The 21,344-nt window shown below is 40.3% G+C and overlaps 1 protein-coding gene across 1 annotated transcript in view; it reads left to right on the plus strand.

The window, feature by feature from the left end:
- The first annotated feature begins 306 nt into the window (after positions 1–306).
- The window catches only part of myo10l1 (myosin X, like 1), a 39,559-nt gene continuing 18,521 nt past the window's right edge, over positions 307–21,344 (plus strand). Inside the window, exons 1-3 of the mRNA XM_025005653.2 lie at positions 307–697; positions 12,042–12,140; positions 20,142–20,300. Of these exons, the coding sequence (XP_024861421.1) occupies positions 677–697; positions 12,042–12,140; positions 20,142–20,300 (279 nt within the window). The 5' untranslated portion in view covers positions 307–676. The remainder of the gene's footprint in view (positions 698–12,041; positions 12,141–20,141; positions 20,301–21,344) is intronic.

Here is a 21,344-nt window from a genome sequence, read left to right on the forward strand (position 1 = left end):
TTGCAATGAGAACCTGTAAGGAAACCTGATGGTGGTTCTGCTGCTGGTTTCTGTCAGGATCAACATCTGGACAGCAGCTGGTTCTCGCCGTCCTGACCTCGTGCTTATTAACTACAACAGGATTTGGGAGCACCGGGACTGAATCACTGTTAAATACAGCTTCTGTTCGTAGTTTTGGGTTATGTGTCAGCTTCATCCTGTGCGTGTGCGTGTTTTGTATTAGAGGAGGCTGTTTCTGCACCGCCCCGTCGGTGTGTGAGGTGGGAAGCATCGAGCTCATCCTTTTTCCTGGACTCTCATCCTTACACACACACACACACCAACACACACACAGAGATAAGCTACTGGGTCGTCCAAATGAGGTAGCTCCAGAAAACAGGTCCACTTCAATTAACGCTCCTCCGGACGGATCCCCGGCGTGGACATTTTTCCTTCGCCATCCTCCTTGGATTTCTTCCTTTCTCGTGCGGTTGTAGTCCGATTGTTATTCGTCTGTTTTTTTGTTAAAGGGATGAAATAGACGCCTATTGAATGGGAAACAGGAACACCCTCGCCCTCCATCTGGACCCGCACGTGCACGTCCTTCTCGCTGAGATTTGCGCACCGGAGAGCGGCGCCGGCGTCTGCGCGCAGCCGGGCCGGGCGCGCGTCGTCTGGGAGGAGTAGGCAGACGGGGATGGAGTCGTTCTTTGCAGAGGTGAGTGTCACCCACGGGGACATGGACGATCAGCTCAGGGCGTGATTAAAAACAAAACAAAACAAAAACGAAGCCCTGCGCTCATGCGCTTGCGTATTTTTCATTATGCTTATTTTGGGATCAGCTGGTTCGGGCAGGTGCGGATTCATCACAGCGGACTGGAACCATAGGGGCCAGCGGCTAGAACCACCAAGAAATAGACCCCGATCATAGACCCCCTTTCAGGTCTATGCATCAGCCTGTTTTATTCAAGTGGCACTGCAGCGCACCATCAGGGCCCGGCTGGCTGCAGCCTTCCAGAGCAGAAAAAAAATTGGTCAGAGGAGAGCTGAGACGGGCTTTTTGCACCCATAAGGCTTTCGGATTAAAGCCAATCTGTGCAGGGAGTGTAGGCATCTTTGGCCTGCAGCATAAAAAAAGAAGAAGAAGAAAAGAAAAAGTGTGCTGCTGTGCACAGAGAGAGGCTTTCTGTTATGTTTTATTGCGCTGTAAACGGGATGGTGGGACCTTTCCAGGAGGATGGAGGATGAAGGATGGAGGAGGGTGACTCTCCTCCTCCTCCTCCTGCTCCATCTCTGCAGGAATATTCCTACAGATGGGAGTTTAGCTACAGAACAGGGGGTGGGTGTGTGTGTGGGGGGGAGCTGAAATAACACCCTGAGGAATAACAGGTCAGGTATTCATTCAGCTGCCACCACCTGCTGGAGAATACTGACCCAAGGCCTGTTAGCATGACAAAACCAGCCCCATTTCCTCAGCTTTCTCAGCTCAAACCTTCATGGTCCACCCCCTCCTTCATGAGGTACAAACCTCCTCCTACTCCTGTCCTTCAGATTAGTATTTACATTATCACCCGCCGACAGAAAGAAAAGGGCGAAAGCGGGTGATACTGTTTTTCTCTCTGTGTGTCTGACTGTTAGGGAAAGATCTCATGAACTATACTGGACGAATTTTAATGAAGCTTGAAGGAAGGAATCATAGGATGGATATCTATAGCTAATTAAATTTTGGAGTTAACCTGATTCAAGATGGCTGCCACAGCCAGCTGACCCTAAAAACTCCAAAAATGGCTACAGCTCTGTTTATTCTACAGATGTTTACCTAAAAATTGGTGTGGTAGTAAGTGAGAATGATTTGCAACACATATTCTGAGCTCTAAGAGATCGCATAAGTTCTTCGTTTAAGTTTGCCATGAAGTATTTGGAGTCAACGCTTGTCTGTTAGCAAAATATCACATGAATGATTGAACAGATTTTAAGTAAACTTTCAGGAAATACCCATTGGATGTACATCTACAACTGATTAACCTTTTGAGTCATCTTAATCCAAGATGGCCGCCACAGACAACTGATCTTAGAAAAAGCAAAGCGGGTTATAATTCAGTCAATGTTACAAATATTGTACTAAAAGTGGGTGCGGTTGTAGCTGAGTTTGTTCACAATACACACTGCAAGAGCTCCTCATTGCACAAGCTCTTAGCCTAAAACTTCAACCATTAACTGTTGGAGTCGGCCCCGTTTGTCTGTTAGCAAAATATCTCATGAGCTGCAGGACGGATTTCAACAACACTTGCAGAAAGTAATCACTGGATGTGCATACACGACTGATTGCCTTTCAGAGTCAATCCTGTTCAAGATGGCTACCCCAGCTAGCTGAGATTAGAAAACACAAAAGTGTCTACAGTTCAGTCACTTTTACAAATTCTGAGCTAAAATTTGATGAGGTAGTAGCTGAGAGTCGCTAACAGCACGCACTCTGAGTGTGACATTTTGTGATTTGCATGAGATCATGCATGGCGCCATTTACGAGGTTTGACCAAAATGGCCGTCCTTCTCAGCTAAAAAAGGTGGCGGGTGATATGCATTCCTTCAAAGAAAGACATATGTCTTTTGTGTTGCATGTGATTCTGACTCACACAAAACCGTTTTGTTCACTGACATTGATGCCAGTATCTGTCCTCTCCAAGCTACAGACCCCCCGCCTCCCTCCCCATCTTAAGTTAATCTGATATGGGTTTAAAAGTCTCTCGTATTGGCAGTGATGTCATGCCTTTTTTTCAGAGTGTGTGAGTGGCTGGTTTATATGTGTGTGTACCGAGTCCATGGAGGTCACAGATAGTCTTTATTGCTAATTCTGGACTGACCATCCTGTGGCTTTGAATCATCATAAAAAAAGCAGCGGAAGGCAACAACCATTCAGCTTTATTTCCCATCAGTCTGTCTGTTATACATTGATCCCTGCATTGATTTACAGAACACCCTGCAGCCCCCGAGCAGCGCGCACTGAAAGCCTCTGCGAGATCTGAAAATGGAGTGACTTATTGAGTTATGGTGTTCAGGCCTGCAGTCGTGCATAAACTGCATATCGGATACTCAAAAAGCTTGACTTCATCCAGCAGGACACGGCGTAATCAGCCCTCCTGGGAGGCGGCGGCCCTCTTGGTTTGATCCCTCCTCTGATATCGCTGCATTCCTTTCTTTTTGTCGCTCCGCGCCGTGAACCCAGAACATCTGACCCTACTATTCCCAACCCAGGCAGAAAACTTAATGGTTGTCTGGCCAGCAGAGCGTGAAATGTCAGGTGGCGTTAGATTATTGTATAATCCCTGCATATTCAAAGTGGGATGGTTGATATAGTGACAGAAAGTGCTGCAAAAAAGGAAAAAAATAAATCATCCTGTAGGCATAGCGGATAAAAAAAAAACAACAGAAAAGATAGGAAAAAAATTCAGCTTGGACCTAATTTGAGGTCTTTTAAATTCATTTTTAACCGTCAAAATAAGCAGGTTCGCTGTATTAAAGGAATAATATCAGATATTAAAACAGCTAAAAACTTCTAAATAAATCCAAATGAACCATTCTGCCTAAAATGTACTATTCCTTTCACCGATTAAAGACTGTCCCTATTTAGCGAGCATTTGGCTATGTTTAGCTTTTAGCAAGTCTTTTGCTTCTTTTGGCTTTCAGCTAGAATTTTGCTCATTTTAGTCTTCAGCCAGGGTTTGCTTTGCTTCTTTTAGATTTGACAACTCATTTTCAGCTATTCTGGCAAATTTCACCGTAGTCATTCTACATTCACGCTGCATTTGTAGGAAATGCACTTATTTTAATTACTTTTTACGTTTAATGAAACCAGGTTTAGTGAAACCCGACATGACTTATTTAACTATGGTAAATCTAACAATTTATTTCTTAGGGTGCACATATGAACGACTGAGATTAGCTGATGGTTGTGAGCTTTAAGGTTATTTTACGTTAAAAGTAGATACGTAAATGAAATCCTGATCAACATCATCACCTGGGATTGGATCCAACCAGCTGTGAGGAAACCGATTCACGTTCTTTGCAAAGTTCTTACTAAATTCAAACTGGGTTGCACTTTAAAACTTAAAAAAAAAAATCTTATCTATATGTTAATCTGACAGCAAAGGCTTTGCAAAAAAAAGGTGAAAAACGATATGTTTTAGGAAGCGTTCCTTGCTGTTCAGCAGGAAATATCTCATTATGCTGACACAAGCATTATTTATCAGAACGTTATTTACACTTGCAGTTTTTAGGAGCAACAAAAATCTTTCAAAACAGAGACATGCATTTCCTACAAATTGATTATTTACTTATTCTTAGCTGCTCTGGAATCCATCTTCCTGTGTTTATGTGCAGATGGCAGCTTTGTGGCATAACTTGCACCAAACAGACGGTGTTGACATTATGTTAGCCTGAAACTCTCTGTGGGTTTATGTGTACCTGAGTAACTTTGACAATATTTAGTCTCAGGAGGATGTATCACATTCGTATTGTTACCAGAGACAAACAGATTTAAAGGGAACAGCTTCCTACTGTATGAATCTTTACTAACAAGCTGTGAAAATGCCCCTGCAAATATCAAAATGAATACTCGATCTTTTAATTGTGCAGAGCATTCGATGTCTTCTAACTGTAGGAAACAGGAGGGGAGTTTAGCAGAGTTAGTGTTCGTGCATGCTGTGCATTGAATGCTGCAGGAATCTGGTTCAGTGGAAGGAAGGGAGCAGTCACTGGAGGTGTGTGACCTATATTTGAGCTCACACATTTGTTCTGCTCAGGAGCTGCATCAGTTCTCCCTCTCCTCTCCGCTCCCTTCCCTCTGATGCGCCGACTCTCCTCGCAGCCACGTTTTCCGTGCTCCTGCGTCTCCCCCCCCAACCAACAAACCAACCAATCAACCAACCAATCTTAGCGCTGCTCTGTTGGTCTCCCTCCCCCCTTTCGGCATCTCTCTGCTCCCTGTTTCCTCTCTTTATTTTCTTCTCTTTCTTGTTTCACTGAAAGACTAGAGCTCTTCCTCAGATAAATAACATTCAAGCCGTTGAGTTTAAAAACAACAAATCTACGGTTTTGCTCATCTGAAGACAGAAGTCGTCTCCTTTTCCAGCATCAGCTTATCATTGAACCACATCTGGATGAAGTCAGTTGTTGGCTTTGTCGAGGATATAATCCTCTGTTGGCTCCTCATAATTCAGTCCTTTTTCTGGCCCATAATACAGACGCAGAGCTCAAAAGCTGCAGGTCATAGATGCTGAGTGGTGTAAAATGTACAGCAATGCTCTCAAAATCAGCAGGACGACGTCTGAGTTTGTTCAGCAGAATGACAAAATCTATAGAGATGAAGTATAAATAAGAAGTTATGAAATTGTTCATATTTTAAGCAGCCATCCTTGAGGAAATCTTTGAATTCCTAAAATTCTGTGTTTTGTTTGTAGGTGCTTATTGAGCTCAATAAATGCTTGTAGTTCAGTGATTAATGTCACCACATATGGACATATTTTCATGCTGAATCTCTAACAGATTTATTGATAAAACTATAAATTTAAGTAGCACTAATGTAAAAAAAAGGCTTTTATTTTTGAACTCCAACTCCCAGCATCCACTGCCTGGAGGAGAATAGCTGTTTCCACGGTGCCCCGTTTCCATACTGTCGCTGTAGAGTCTTGTTGCCATGGTGATAGTGGGGGCTATGTGACTGTATTTTGACAAAGATGAGAGAGAGACTGATAATTAGCGGAGTTCTTAAGCCTTACATGCATAAAGACACACAACATACACAACTATGTACAGTTCCACTGACAAAAACCTCTATAAGCTGCTCATATCTGCTGCTGATATCATTGATTTTTCATTTAGGTATCGACAATCACCAGATTTTAAAATGAAAACACCAAAAATGTTTGATTTTTAGACTTTGAGTTCAGCTCCACCAACTTTTACAAACCATATCCAACGTATTTTTCTACGTCAAAAGATTTTTTTTTTTGTGTGTGTGTGTGTCAAAAAATTCTGTTTCTTTTCTTTTTTTTCTGAATATGTGATGATCGATTGCTTAGCCATGTGTTCAGCTCTGAAGCTTGCTAGACAGCAAATCTGAGATGCTGAAATAGACAAATGAAAGGTGAGGACACTGAAAAAAATAACAGCATTGCAAAAAAACCATGTTTTTTTTTATACTGACAAAGGAAGAGCAGTCGAATTCAAAGGCAAAAAACTCAAATATTCACTGCATAAATACTTTGATATTTTAATTTCAATGTCTTTTAAAAATGTAAAATCTGGTAAGACTTCCATTTGTCTTAAAATATTCGCCACATAAAGGACACAAACCCCAGATCTCTGGTCGAAGTTTCTATATTTGCTCCAACTCTCTCTCCTTTTGTACCAATCTTTATTCAACCTTCTGAACCAGGAACTCTGTGTGTGTGTGTCCACCTTAATGAAGCCTGCTTATTGACGTTTCTGTGGTGCTGACAAGTCATTTCCTCACTTTATGCACCACTACAGCATAATGCATTGTAAAGAAGTTGTGCCCTTTGACATGTTTCCACTAGATCTGTACCTCAGCGCGAGGTGCACCTTTCTCTCTTCCTTTAAAATGTAAAAGTTCTTGACTGTTTCGCAGAATGCCAAAACACTTTGGCAACTTTGAAAGCGCAATATGCTGGATTGCTGCTGCTTCTTTGCACTTCCCAGTGCTGTAAATCTAAATAAAGTGTGGTGCAGCAAAATCAATGCATGATGCAAAAGCAGAGGAGGCAGGTTTAGGAAAAAGGGACTGCTTGCAACTATGGCAATCAGAAATAGCCCTTGAGAAGGAGGGTGTCGTCTTACCCCTTTCGTTAATGTTTTATTGCACAATATTGCTATCAAAAATTATTAAATGCTTTGAGTTAAATTACTACCCAGTTTCCAAAAAGATGGATTGCTCAAAATAATAATAAAAAAAAATGGAATGCAACAATTTGCAATTGTAATAAATCTATATTTTATTCAGAATGGAACATAGTAAACATATCAAATAGTTAAAAACTAAGAAATTTTATTATTTAAAAAAAAAAAAGTAATTTTGAATCTTTAAAAAAATTGGGTCAGGGACATCAAAAGGCTGTAAAAGTAAGTGGTATTAATAAGAAACAGCTGGAGGAGCATTTTGTAACTAATTAGGTCAATTAGCAACAGGTCAGTAAGAGGACTGGCTATAAAAAGAGCATCTTATAGAGGCTGAATCTCTCAGAAGTAAAGATGGGCAGAGGTTCACCAGTCTGAAAAAGGCTGGAACAATTTCAGAATAATGTTCCTCAAAGAAGAATTGGAAAGACATTGAATATCCCATCATCTACAGATCATAATATCATATAAAGATTTAAAGAATATGTAGCTCAAAGGACTGAAAGTCAGTACTGGATGTCTGTGATCTTCAGGCCCTCAGGGGCCACTGCATTAAAAACAGGTCTGATTCTGTTCTGGACATCACTGCATGGACTCAGGAACACTTCCTGTAAACACAGTTCACTGTACCATCCACTAATGTTGCTTAAAGCTCTATCACGCAAAGAAGAAGCCAGATGTGAACACCATCCAGAAACTCTGCTGTCTTCTCTGGACCAAAGCTCATTTAAGATGGACTGAGGGACAGAGGAGAACTGATCTGTGGTCAGAGGAATTGACATTCTTATTGGAAACCATGAATATCATGTTCTCCATACTAAAGAGGAGAGGAACCATCCAGTTATCAGCAAACAGTTCAAAAGCCTGCCTCTCTGATGGTTTGGGGGTGCATTAATGTCACCAATGCAGAAGAGTATATACAGATTTTAGAACAACATATGCTCCAATTCAGCAAGAAATCCATCATATAAGTCCCAGGTAGAGGGGATGCTTCACAGTAGAAAACATGAACCTGGAACTACTTTTTTGAGATGTGTTGCTGCCACAAAATTTAAAATTAAATTATTTTTTTTCCAAAGAATGGTGCAGTATTTTAGTTTAAACTTTTATTATGTTTACTATGCTCCATTGTGAATAAAATATGGGTTTATAAGATTTGCAGAATCATTGCATTATGTTTTTCTTTACATTTTACACATCACAAGTTTTTCCAAATTAGGGGATGTACTGTATACTTTTGCAACATTCACATGTGACTTTGAGCATCGCCCCTTTGCTCCCAGATGCTTTTTGAAAACCTGCCACGTTAAATTGCACTATAATCTCTTTGTGTGACAGATGTGTCTTATATACAGCCAGGTGACCACTGCCCACACACACACACAAACAGATGCTGCCTTCCTTCCAGCTGCCATAATCTGCTTAAATCCTCTCCGTCCTGATTGCATTATCACCTTTAATGGAATATGGCTGACACAGTTTAGGTCTGTGACACAGAATGGGCCGCACTGACAGAAAAAGGTCAGGGAGCTTTAATGCAGTTATGTCTGAAATAAGCAGAATATTCCCACATTCACTGTAGAGGGATTTACATTATATCAGGCTTTCTCTCTACAAAGGGGTCAAGAACAGGACCTTATCTTTATTCAAGGAGTGTTAGGTCTTTAAATTCCCCAGGGATGAAACTAGTTTCTTTACTCTCACAATCATCTTCTCTTTTTCTTTTGTTCATCATGTTCCACTTTTCATTGCAGCTTCTAATGCAGGTTTTCATTGCAGCGTTTTTGGCGTATGACAGGGTTCATAAATGTGCAGGAAGTCTGAGGGTTACAGAGGGAGGAGAAATGCTGAGAAAGCAGTCCTGTACTTCACTGCAGAGCTGCTGATCGTCCGGCCCGCCTCACAAACTGTTGTCTGTTTGGAAGATCCCGGTGTTTATGGAGGCGTCCTTCTGTTAATGGTGTCGGTGCTGATTTAGCGTTCACACTATAGTAATCCTGGTTCTCTTTGTTGTTTGTCTTTTCTTCAGTACCATTTTTGGCATTTAGCTTCTTCTGCATGCTTTGTGCTATTTTAACCACTTCAAAAAGTTCAGCTCATTCGGGACATTCTGGTTCTGACTTTTGGGTTTTGCAACTTTTATGCTTTTTAACATTTTTTTTTTACAGATTTTGTTTTTGCTACTTTTACCTTTTAGCTTGGGTTTTGCAACTTGTACCCTTTAGCTAACATTTTGCTTTTTAGTTAGTGGTTTGCTCCTTTTAGCTAGTGTTTTACTTCTTTATCGTTAAGTTAGCATTTAAGTACCTTTAGCTATTGTTCTGCTTCTTTAACAACTCATTTCCAGCTTCTTCAGCAAATTTGTTCACATTCTACACCCAGCATTCACATCAGTTTTTCTAGTTTCTGTTGCTTTCCTCAGAGCTGCGCTGGGACTTCTTTTTCTGACTAAAAGGATCTAAATTCAGAGAGAAAGTTGGTTTAATTAGTAGTTTATGGTGCTGTAACTCTGTAAAAAAGAAAGTGTAAAATCTGAAGAAAGTTGTGTCCGTTTGCATCTTTGACCCTTAGTCTCTGGGGATATTTTAGTGTCCTTCCATATCTAAGATGGTAATTAAACGTCCTCCATTAGCTGCTGTCTGCTTGGTCAGCAGCTCCTCTCATCATTTATTCATTTATCTTCTTTCATTCACTCTATATCTGCTTCCTCTACCTTTAGCCTAAATCACCTCCACCATCCCTGTTCTCCACAGTATCTCCTTTCTGTTTAACTCTGTTTGTCTTGTTTTAGCTTTTATTTTCCCTTTCCAGTTGCCACAGATTTGTAGATCTTACAGCAAGTCACACTCTGACGTTACCGAGGTGCCTGGAAACGCTGGGTTCATGGTTTGCTGAGGACTCATCGGTGTTTGTTGGGGTGTGACATGAGAGCCTCTTAAAAAAGAAAAAAAAAAAGTGTTCCTCCTTCAGAGACTGTCTCCGGGGCAGCGCCTCGATCAAATGGCACGAGCATCCATGTAATTATTCGAGCAAAAACAAGGCTTTTATCGCACACAGCTGTTCAAGCTTCCGGGGCGAACGCCCTCTTTTGTGTGCTCAGTAATGAAAGATTATTAGATGGGCCGGGTGTTAATAATAGTTCACCATTTTTATTCTTGGTATAATCTGTTGGTATTTTTTTGCCCACCATCAAAAGGCAAAGGGCAGGCGATATTGTTGTGATTGTGTATGTGTCTGTTAGCACAATATTTCACAAACTACTGGACAGATTTTGATGAAACCCTCAAAGTAATCAGTCAAACTGAATATGGTTACCACAGCTAACCAACCTTAGAAAGCACAAAAATGACTGTACATCAGTCAATTGTGCAGATACTGAGCTAAAATGTGGTACTGTAGTAGCTGAGAGTCATCCCAAACACATACTCTCTTACCTGGATTATAGCTCTGTGCAGCTGGTCATTATTGTCTAAAAGTTGTCAACTTTCATTCTTTTAAATCTGATAAATCATCTACATTTCCTGTTACCAGTTGTTATCTTAATATCTGTTAATTTAACTCAAATTGCTTGCTTAAGCTACTTTATGTATTTCTCCAATTAACCATTTTAATTTCCACAAAGATCTTTGTTACGTAGCACCCTGTCAGGATGTTTTTAACACGCTTTCTGCTCCTGTTGTTTGGAGGTCAGGGGTCGCATGTGAGGCTAAAGCAACAACTGAGGCTGGTTGAGATTTAATGGAGCTTGAAGAAAACTTGATGGATGAGGCCTGAGATTTACTGTCATCTGTTGGACGTGTAGGTTTAGCTGTAGATCTGAGTGCACAAAGAAATGATGAGAGTTTGTTGATATTCATGACCATTCCTGTCTGTCTGGGTGGATGATAGAAGAGGGGAAGGAAGGAAGGATGGAGGGCTCTGAAAGGAAAAGGTGAAGATGAGGGTGTGGTTGGGTGTAGGTTGTAATGCTGGTGGGTCATTTATGACTGTCTCCCCACCCTGCTGCATTTTAACATTGATCTGAGACTCGAGTTAAGAGTGAACATCAGCTATTTAAAGCGTTTTGTTTTTATTTCTTTATGAATAAATGTGTTTCAGGGCTAAATAAAATGCTAAACATCCAGTGTTAGGGGTTTGGTGCTCAGAGTATGTGTTGTGAATGACTTGAAGCTACTACCATCTCCAGTTTTAGCTCAATATCTGTGAAACTGACCGAGTTAGAGACATTTTGTGTTTGAAATTAGAAACAGAAAATGCAAAAGATGAAGTTTGTCAGGGAGTGAGGGACCACCTGTTCCAAAAACATTTCCGTTTCCACCTTTGTTTTTCCGCTGCCTCCTTTCAGAAGTGCAGATCTGGTCACCTGCTGTAGTTTTTAAACTTAAACTTCTTTTTGAGAAAGTTCACAGGAACAGTCATGCATTATTCAGAATGCCTGCACCAGTTATGATAATCTTCTAAACTAATACAGAAACACGCAGGCAAAAACTAAAATGGAGGGACATTTTTTTGTACAAATGAGTTTTAGATTTAAACTGGCTGTGTAAAGCCCTTCACGTGCTCTTTTCCTGTTATTCTCAATGACTGACAGAGACCCAAACCTAACTTTATATGCAAACTCTTCAGAAATACCTATACTTAGCTGCAAATAGACAAATACAATAATATGTTATTTATGTTTGTTTCTCTTTCACACTCACTTCTTTTTTTCACTTCATTTCTCTTTCTTTGTTTAACATTAAATATAGCACATACTTTAGATACTTATACTATGTTTACTTATATTAAACACTCCACATGATTTAGTGACTTTGTGCAGAACAAATGTTTAATGATGGTTTATGTTTAAATAAAGTACTTCCCAAGTTTTACGACATTTGTAACTCAGTGTATGTATTTATTCTGTTCATAAATAATACAGGACTTAAAGTTTGGATGTCATGTGTTACTCAAGGCGCAGCGCTCTATTCTACCTGTGGCCCATTTCTTTACACAACTTCAGTGGCTTCACTGACTCTTATTTTTTTTTCTGCTCCATCTTTTCCTGGGATCTATAATTTTTTTTGTCCAACAGAGGATTAAAGACTTTACATTAGTCTGTTTTGTGCTGACTTTGTTGCCTAACGTCAGTATTTGTGTGTTCAATCCAGGGGACCCGTGTTTGGGTCAGAGAGAAGGAGCAGCTGCTTCCTGCCACGGTCAACTCCTGTGGAGATGGGACCCTCGTGGTCACGACGGACTATGGAGAGGTAAGAAATGGAGATAAACGCAGCCCGAAACTCATGCCTGTCTTTCCCTGTTCGTCTTTTACTCAGATGTGAAGCCAGTAAAGGCATGACCCCAAACGGTCACAGCTGACTCTAAAACAATCGTACAGAGGTCACACTAGATTTGGATAAAGAGGCTCTGAAACATAAGTGAAATTGAGAACCCAAACCTGGCCACAAGGCCATAGTGTGATTAAACCTTTGACCCCATGAACCTTGAAATCAACAGTGATCACCCTTGGCTTATGAGGTCTCCAGCTGTGGAGTTTGACATTCCTGTTATACAGCTGCAGAGTTAGAGCATGAGCTGACCTGTGACCCTGACCTTTGACCTTGAAATTTGACCGGATCAGCACCAAAATGTAATCACTTGTTCCTTGTGCCATGTTTGATGTTTCCTGAAAATTTCATGAAAATCCATTTGTATGTTTTTGAGTAATTTTGTGCAAAGACATACAGACGCTACTGAAAACATAACCTCCTTAGCGGAGGTACTGAACAGCCTGCCGCATCCTCAAAGTGTGTCTGTTTCTTATATATTTCCATCTTACCTTCAAAGGATTTCTTACAATCAGTAGATCTGAACATAAATGAAGTGCACAGTGTGAGCTCTCGCCGTGCCTCCTGCCTAAAGGTCAACGTGACAGTGAAGCTGCTGTGCAGGTTCATCCTTTCCTGTGATGATCGATAGAAACTCACGATGCTCCACAGTCCTGCCTCGTTGTCTTCCTCCTCAAATATGTCCTCATACATATTCACAAATCCAACTCTGACTCACATTAAGCCTTCAGAGGAGAGCTGGAATATATATAAAGCCTAACAGGAGGAAAAATGTGCAGTCTTGCTTCTGGATGATAGATGTGAGTGTATTCAGTAACAGTGATTTACCTCCGAAATCATCTAAAAGAATGTGTAACATTATTCTGATCAATGGATTTGTGTGTGTTTAATCCGTATTAGTGCAAAGACATGTACATGCTGCTGTTTAGATTTGAAGTATTTAGATCACTGTTGTTTTTGGCACACATGTGGCCATGTGTTTTGGTTGGTTGCGTTAAAAAAAATAAGCCAATAACGGTCTTAGTTCTTTACAACTTCATAATTTAGGAGTTTCCAGTCCTCATGTTATTCCCCAAAAAAGGACATCAAGAGCAAATAATTCATAAAAGCCTCCGCTTTTGATGCAAGTAATTCAGTGATGCACCGTGTTTCCCAAAATAGAGGTTTTATAGCAGCGATTCTGTTTGCTGTGGATTATGAGCTGCCGACCCAACCCCCCACCCAGCTCTGCCTGCATCCTCATAGCCTCGCTCTCTGCCAGCGGTGGGTGTTTAAATGTTGTCTCTGCAGGAGATGGTGAATATTTGATAGAGAATCAGCAGGACGGAGGCGGGGGGTCATACCCCGTTACAACAGGATCTGACCAACACAGGACCAGGGTTTATCCCCCTTCCTGCTGCACGACCATAAATCCACGTTTAGCTCCAGTGACCACTGGAATCCTGGAAACATCGAGGACTCTCACTGAGAGTCCTCAAAAGTAACGTTGCCAATAAAAGAAGACTTTGTTTAGCTTTGTTTTGGCCCTCTGGTTCAGCAGAGTAGTGACACCAACCCAGTTCTCCGGTCTACCCATTAAGGGGTGAAAGGATTCACAAAAGGATTCACAGAAAATACGGTCTTTTTAGTTTATTAAATATTCTTTGCCATTTGTTTCTGTTCTTTGTTCAGCCTAGTTTTTCTCCATGGCCACAGTTTTCTCTCAGCTTCTGTTTGTCATACACCTGCTGTTAATTTCTAATTATCCCAGCTGTTACCATTTACTGATCACCCCCACAGCTCTTAAACTCCTGCTCAACGGCAGCTCCTCATAGGTAACTCTTGGGGTTTTGTCATATGTGATGTGCCTAGTCAGTCCTGATATTTGGCACTTGTTTTTTCATTTAATAAAGATACTTTGGATTATACCTACCTGCTGCTCTGCACTCTTGGATCCACAACAATCGAACGTTGAAAGTTACCCGTTCAGTTCTGCACAAAGTTTGAACTGTCTGAATTTACAGCCCAAGTGGAATTATGCTGTAATTACATTTAGGGAGAAACCACTTCCAGAAACACCTTATGCTGCGGTATATATATTATCGATGGTCTTTAACCTCCCTGGGAAGCACTTTGGCCAACTTTGTTGTTTCTAAATGTGCTATATAAATAAAGCTGACATTGACGTTACATTAAATATTTCAAATTATCAGAATTGTGTCCTCTTTGACTTATTAATCAAGATGACGATCAGTACGCTGGTACTTTATCTGTGTTTTTTTTTTTTTACCAAAACGTCTTCAGTCTTTATTAGTCTGCTTCAGTGCAAAGTTACCCTGCTTAGACTGGGGTTGCTTCACCCAAACAAATTTAGTTTTTTTTTAACAGCAGAATGAGTTATTCCACTTAACAAGCTGCACTCTTTAAAAAAGTCACATCTCATTTCTCCTCATGTGTTTTCATGCAGAAGAGTTTGCTGCAGCTCTTCCCTGAAGTCGTTTCATCATTTTGTCTGTCAGTGCATAAATCTCACCATCGTACTTGAAGGTTTAGGGGGGGACACACAACATTTTCTCTTTTATGTGGTTATTCTTACAGAACGGAGGATATGATTGGTTTAGATTTGGGTGGAAGAAGGTTTAAAGACCCTGCGAAGAAACAGAATCGTCAAAGAAACGTAACAGAGCCCTAAACACAGACCAAGGTGTTTTTAATGATCATACACGTTTCTTTCCTACATGGAAGCCCACTTGATTTGGTTGCTATGGTTACAGATCACCAGACTCTTCCTCACATGTGTTTAAAACCCATTTTATCGCTGCTTTTGTTGTTTCATTGCAGGGAAACCTTCATTTGTGCATTACACACACACACAGGCGTTACATTTGTCATGAGCTGTGTTTCAGCTGACCTGGATTTCAGCAGCCTGCGTAAAAGCTGCAGTGAGCGCTCACACGAGCACAAAGCTTGTTTCTTTGTGTTCTCGCACCAAACTTCCACCCTGAGCACGAAACACTCCCTGAAATCTCCTCGCTCCAATTTATTTGTTTGCACAGGAACAAATTAATGCATTTATGTGGTCTCCTGACCCATATTCTTCATTTTTTTTACCCTCCAATGATTCTGTACAGTCACTGAGCATCAAATGATGATATAAACTTGACTCTCATCAAAATTCTGCTACACAAACCTTTCAAAACATTGTCTCTTAGTGCTTGTTGTTAATCACTGTACTCCAGCCCGATTAATTAAACCTGATAGCCAGAAAAACACAAAAAAAGAAGGCCAGTTCATCTAATCAAACACTGCAGTTTCACTTTTTAGATGAGAATTAGCGACACCGCCGGCTGCTGCAGCTGCTCCTGTATAATTTGATGCAAGGGATGAGATTAAATTAAAAAACTTCTGAGTTCCTGAAGTCCTAATGAGACACGTGGAGGCCTGACAGATCCGAGCCAAGGTCAGCGAGGAGCGCTGCAGGTGCCTACAGTACTGCGTGATACTGTATCCTGCTGTGGTGAACAGAATATAGGTCACTGTGCCCACAGCTTTCCGTTTTTATCTCTCTCAGGCTCTCGCTGCAGCTAATGTGTGAAGTCAAATGAAGAAGCTCGTCCCCCCCCCCCCGGGCTCTGCTCCTGAATCATGCAAAGCAGCTTCAGACATCAGAAAGCTTCACAGGCAGAGTGCATGTACTGAACGTGTGTGTACGTGTGTCCAAAAGTGGAGCAGAAAAAGACAGTACAAGGGGGGAGAAAAGCCTGGATCTTTGAAAAAAAAAGATTCAGCTTCAAAAGCAATTTCAAAATCCAGAATGACGACCGAGATATTTCTTACCTTTAGTAAGAAATAGTAAGAATGTTTTGACCCGTTTTCTCTTGGATCAAGATGGTTTAAAGGAGCAAACCGCAAATGTCACATGTACCACCCTGGTTCTGTGGTGGAAGCGTCCGTGGCCTTACATTTTACTGTAACTGTTTAAGTATTGATTCAACTTTATGCTATTTAAACAAGCCAAAAGTCAAAATGCTGAGCTCGTTCAGGACATTTCAGTTATGACTTTTAGTTTCTCTAACTTTTAGGCTTTTCAAAATATTTATCTTTATTAACAAGAACCTTTCCAAATAGAAATACGTAGAGATGTTTAATTCTTCCAAAAACCCTTGCTTTAAAAACTACTTTTTGCTAGCATTTTGCTACTTTTACCTGGTGTTTTGCTCTTTTTTTTTTTAAAGATTTTAGCCATCATTTTTTAACTTTTAGCTGGTGTTTTGCTTCTTTTAGCCTCAACAGCTCAGTTGCAGTTATTCAGCACCCAGTGTCCACACTGCATTTTTCTCAGAAAATGCCATCTCCTCTCATTTTTTTGCAAGTGTAAAAAGTCCCGTGCATGTTCCGCTCTGAAAACTGTCCAACCTGAGTGGAATATTGAAACTCTTGTTTTCTTCAGCTACGTCTGAGGCTAATCCTGCTTCAACCTGGAAACCTGATGCAGCTCTACTGCCTGTAAAGGGCTCCATTTTTTTGTGGCCAACAGATGTATGAAAAAATAAATTTGCCACATGAGTTGCTGCTTGTCACCGGCGGGAGGCATGTCAGCTGAGGTATTCCCACAGCGTGGCCTAACATGCAGCCACTGAAAAGTGTCTGTTTCTGTCTCATATAACCTGAGAATGAGCTTTATGTGAAGTTTTGGATCAGAATTCATCTCATCATATCAGGGGGCTGGAAGTCAGAACAACCTACCTCTGTTAGAGATGCTTTTTATTGCTCTCTGCCATGAAAGGTGAACACTAGGATTTCTTGTGCTCATCTGTCTGAACAGATTTAAATTAAACTTTCAGAAAGTAATCATTGGATGTCCATCTACAACTGATTCACGTTTGGTGCCTACCTAATTTAAAATGGCTACCACAGCTGATCCACCTTAGCCAATACAAATATGGGTAAAACTCAGTCATTTTTACAAATATCGGGCTAAAATTTGGTGTGGTAGTACCTGAGAGTTATCTTTACCACACACTTTGAATTTTAAAAATTCACATAAAATCTTTATTTAAAGTGTTTTTTTTTTTTTTTTTTTCAAAACTACCTGTTTAAATTGGGGTGTAATAATACATCTCTTACGAACTTAGTCAATTAGAATAAAATATGTGTAGCTGCAGTATTATTTAGTTTGTGAAAGACGGTATATTCAGATTAACAACTGTAGCTGATTTTTCAAGATCAAGTCCTTTTTAATATAAAATAGATTTCTATGAACTCACAGATGAATCTCAAACAGCAAAAACAAATAGTCAGATATTTATTAAAAGTACTTCAGATAAGATAAAAGCAGTCAGGGAATAGCTGAATGCATCTGCATTCATGTGACTATATGTGCACACATTTGATCATAGTCCTAGGAAGTATGTTAAATATGTAAAACATAAACAGAAGAAACTACACTAAAAGACTGTATTAAGAACTCATTAAAAAAGAAAAAAATTGCTGAAAAAAAATGAAAAAACTCCAGAAACCTTAAGAACTACTCAGCCTCAGTCAGAAACTAAATTGCAACAGGAACCAGTTATTAAGAAAAAATAATGAGTGAATGATGTAAATCTGTGAAATCTGACCGACAACTTTCCCTTTTTCCCATCTGCATGTCCTTTTATCTCCATTCAGCTGCTCTGATTTATTATGTGTGCGAAGCCTTTTAAATCTGCACCACCATAAATTACCACAGACTGGGCTGCCTGCCTGGCTCTCCGACTGAAATGGCTCTCGGTGAGGCTTCGATTACCGACCGGGTCTATTCGGCTTTAAGGACGTCTCTGCGTGAGCGATCCTCGAACGTTAGCTACACGGAGAGATCAGAGAGGCTTAGAAGAAAGAAAGAGCGTCACAAGAATCATACATTCAGCCATGAATTGGAGGAGACAGAAATGTAGGAAATGTAGGAGGGAAAGAAATGGAGGGGTGGGATAAAAGAGGGGTGATGTAAAGAAAGACGTAAGGAAATAAACAGCAGATTTAAAGCTGAGCTAATGATGGAAGAATGAAAAGAAAGGAGGTGGAGAAACTCTTTAACTATCATTGATTTTAATAAAAATAAACGTTCCCAACATCGTACGTTTAGAATGTACACATTCTCTTTATATTTCAGTAAATTATTCACTGCAACATGCAGGATTGTGTTAAATAAGTCCCAGGACCTTCAATATCAGGGAGACTTACTGCAAGTTAGTCATGAGTTAATTTTTTTGGTTGTAGTTTTGCTTTTATTCCTGTTTGTTCAGGATTAGGGATCAAGGTCATTGCTTGAGGTAAAATGCAGCCAAACAAACCTTCATTACTGATAAATTATGGTTTAAAACAAGATAGATGTGGCAATGTTTAACTTATTTATAGTTGTGTTTTTAGCATGAGATAGCACTTAACAAAGGCTCTGTTAGAAGGTAAAACACAAACATTTTATTCAGAGAAATTGTCTGGTTTGACTCTGCTGTGCAGATGATGAACAGTAAATCAAAAAGTGAAAGTTTAGGCCTTAAAATCAAGCAGTGAGCTGAGTGAAACTACAAAGCTGGGGATAAATATCCAGTTTTTCATTCTGTTTTTTCTATTAAACCTGTTGTTAATGCAACAGTACTCAGAACAAAAGCTCTAAGAAATCCAGATTCATTTTAAATTTTGATTTCTGCCAATTATTTTCTGTTATCACATCACTATAACAGCAGAGAAGGCTTATGAAATATCAGTACCAACATTTTAACAATACTGACACCAGATATTAACTAATGCTCACATGTTTGAGTTCTCCGATTATAGAAAATGTCAAAGGACAGTGTCATAGTGAGATGCTGCTTTTATAAAGCTCCATGAGTTATAGCCTCCCTAAAGGAAGACCGGTGATAATCAAATCATTTAATCACGGCTGAGTTGGTGAAGGAGGTTGGTGATTTTTTGGGATACGCTATCCTCTGCGTTCATCAGAGTGGACCCAAGATGTCTACACTTTGACATTTAGGAGACATAGAACAGCAAGAAAACTGAGGTGCGTTGGGCGTAAATAACGTTCTCCTGGCAGACAGCTGGCAAAAAGATGATACGGCACTGACTGTCTTTGCCCTGAGAGAGTTGTCCGCACGCAACAGCTCTGCTGTTGGAGTGAAACAGATTAATTTTAGAACAGTGTGAGCGCCTCCAGCGTACCCCTCTGACTTCCATCACATCTGTTTCTGTGACTTGCAAGCACTCTCAGGATGGGGCTGCGAGACAGACTTATTTACAAACCAGTACTGTAAATGGCATGGTTTGTATTTTCTGTTCTCTGGGATGGTTTGAACAGCAAATATCCACTCTGTGCGTGTGTGTCAGGGTGTGTGTGTGTGTGGGTGGGTGGGGGGTGGACTGTAGCAGCATGACCTGAATACACACCGAGCTGCTTTCACCTGTCAGCTCCTGCCACATCAGACCCGTTACACTTTCCAGCTTCTGGCCTCAGTCTGGCTTTGTCTCCGTCTTTTTCCTCCCTCCCCATTCGTCCTGTCCCCTCCACTCTGCAGTTGCCATGGCGATGAATGACATAGATGAGACGGAGTCTGAAGTTAGGGGGGGAAAGAATAGGAGCCGTGGTGCTCTGCATTCTCATCGTGTTGATTTTTGCTACGTTGCATCACAGGTAGCCTGTCAGGGCTAAATATGGAACAACCTTGCAGAGCTGGCAGCTTAAAAAAAACCAAACAATCTGGAAGTGTAACAACTAAACTCTTCAATGATCTGGTGCCAGGGTTGACTAGTGAGAAAAAACAACAAATTTTCTTTAGTTTTTTTTTCAGTTTCAGGCTCAGGTAAAGAGGGTCACGTATGAAAAGCAAACAAAACAACCTAGTTTAATAAACTTCTGGGAACATCTTAAAGTGCCGATAGGTGAGAGTTTTAACGACTCGTTGTGCACAGGTGCTGTACCTGCAGCAGGCCGAGGTCAACCGGGAGCGGGTGTGTGCCATGCACCAGTCCAGCATCGATGGGGTGGAGGACATGTCGGCGCTGGCTGAGCTCCACGAGGCTGCCATCATGCACAACCTCCACCAGCGCTACCAGAAGGACGGCATCTATGTGAGTGCATGTGTGTGTGTCATTGTGTCATTAAACTGATATTAGAAGAGAAAAGGTAACATTAGAGCGGCAGTTTTGTTGATTAGAAGGCCACTCAGCAAATCGTAGCCAAAATATCAGAGTAAAATAGGGAAAGAAACTCTAATCTGATGGAGGAAGAAACATCAGGCGCATCTAAATAATTTTGAAAAAGAAAATGATAACACATGGATCTTAAAAGTTAAACTCAAAATAACCATGACTGAGCTCTGTCTACTGATGTTCAAATCACCAATAGATGGATTAAAATGAAGGCAACTAAAGTAAAAAGTTAAGTTTTAGTGCCATATACCTATTTGGATAGACCTAACTTGAAATTCCTAATGTTAAAAGAAGCCAATTTAATTGTTAAAAGTAGAAAAAATACATTTTTTTTTCTCTCTGAAACAGCAACACCTCTTTTTGTTACGAATTCCTAGTGTCTGTTATCTGGTCATAAAAAGTACTCAAACAACCAAACAAAACAAAAATTAGTATTATCATAAAGAAAGTGATCATTGTCTTTCTGTTTAGTTGTTTGCAACTTGATAAGCCCCTTTTTATCTTCTTGCAATATTTCCATGTGCTAGTTTTTTTATTTTTTATTTAAATGACCCAAAACCAGATACAGCTTCACCAAGAAAACATGTCCTTTTCAAAGATAAAGTAATTATTTTGTCACAAGCATGATTTATTATTCTGTGTACTGATTCCAGGTTAAAAATGACTTCCATTGTGGTCATTCTGGAAAGAAATAAAAATAATAATAATATTTTTTCAGCAAACAAGATGCAGTTTAGACAGAAAGACAAGCCTCAACCTTAACAGATCCAAGTCATCCACAGGAAGTATTTATATGTTTATCATGATGCACTAAAACAAGTCAATGACTATAATCTTTCAGATAACTTTACAATTCACCTTCTGTCCTTCAACTTTATGCTACTCCACTCCTACGTGGATGAGATTGTCCTGCAGCAACTCACCGTCTGTGTAATCCCAGAGGAAAGTCTTCAGATATACAGT

Source organism: Kryptolebias marmoratus, linkage group LG10, assembly GCF_001649575.2.
Source record: "Kryptolebias marmoratus isolate JLee-2015 linkage group LG10, ASM164957v2, whole genome shotgun sequence".
In the NCBI taxonomy this organism is placed as follows: domain Eukaryota; kingdom Metazoa; phylum Chordata; class Actinopteri; order Cyprinodontiformes; family Rivulidae; genus Kryptolebias; species Kryptolebias marmoratus.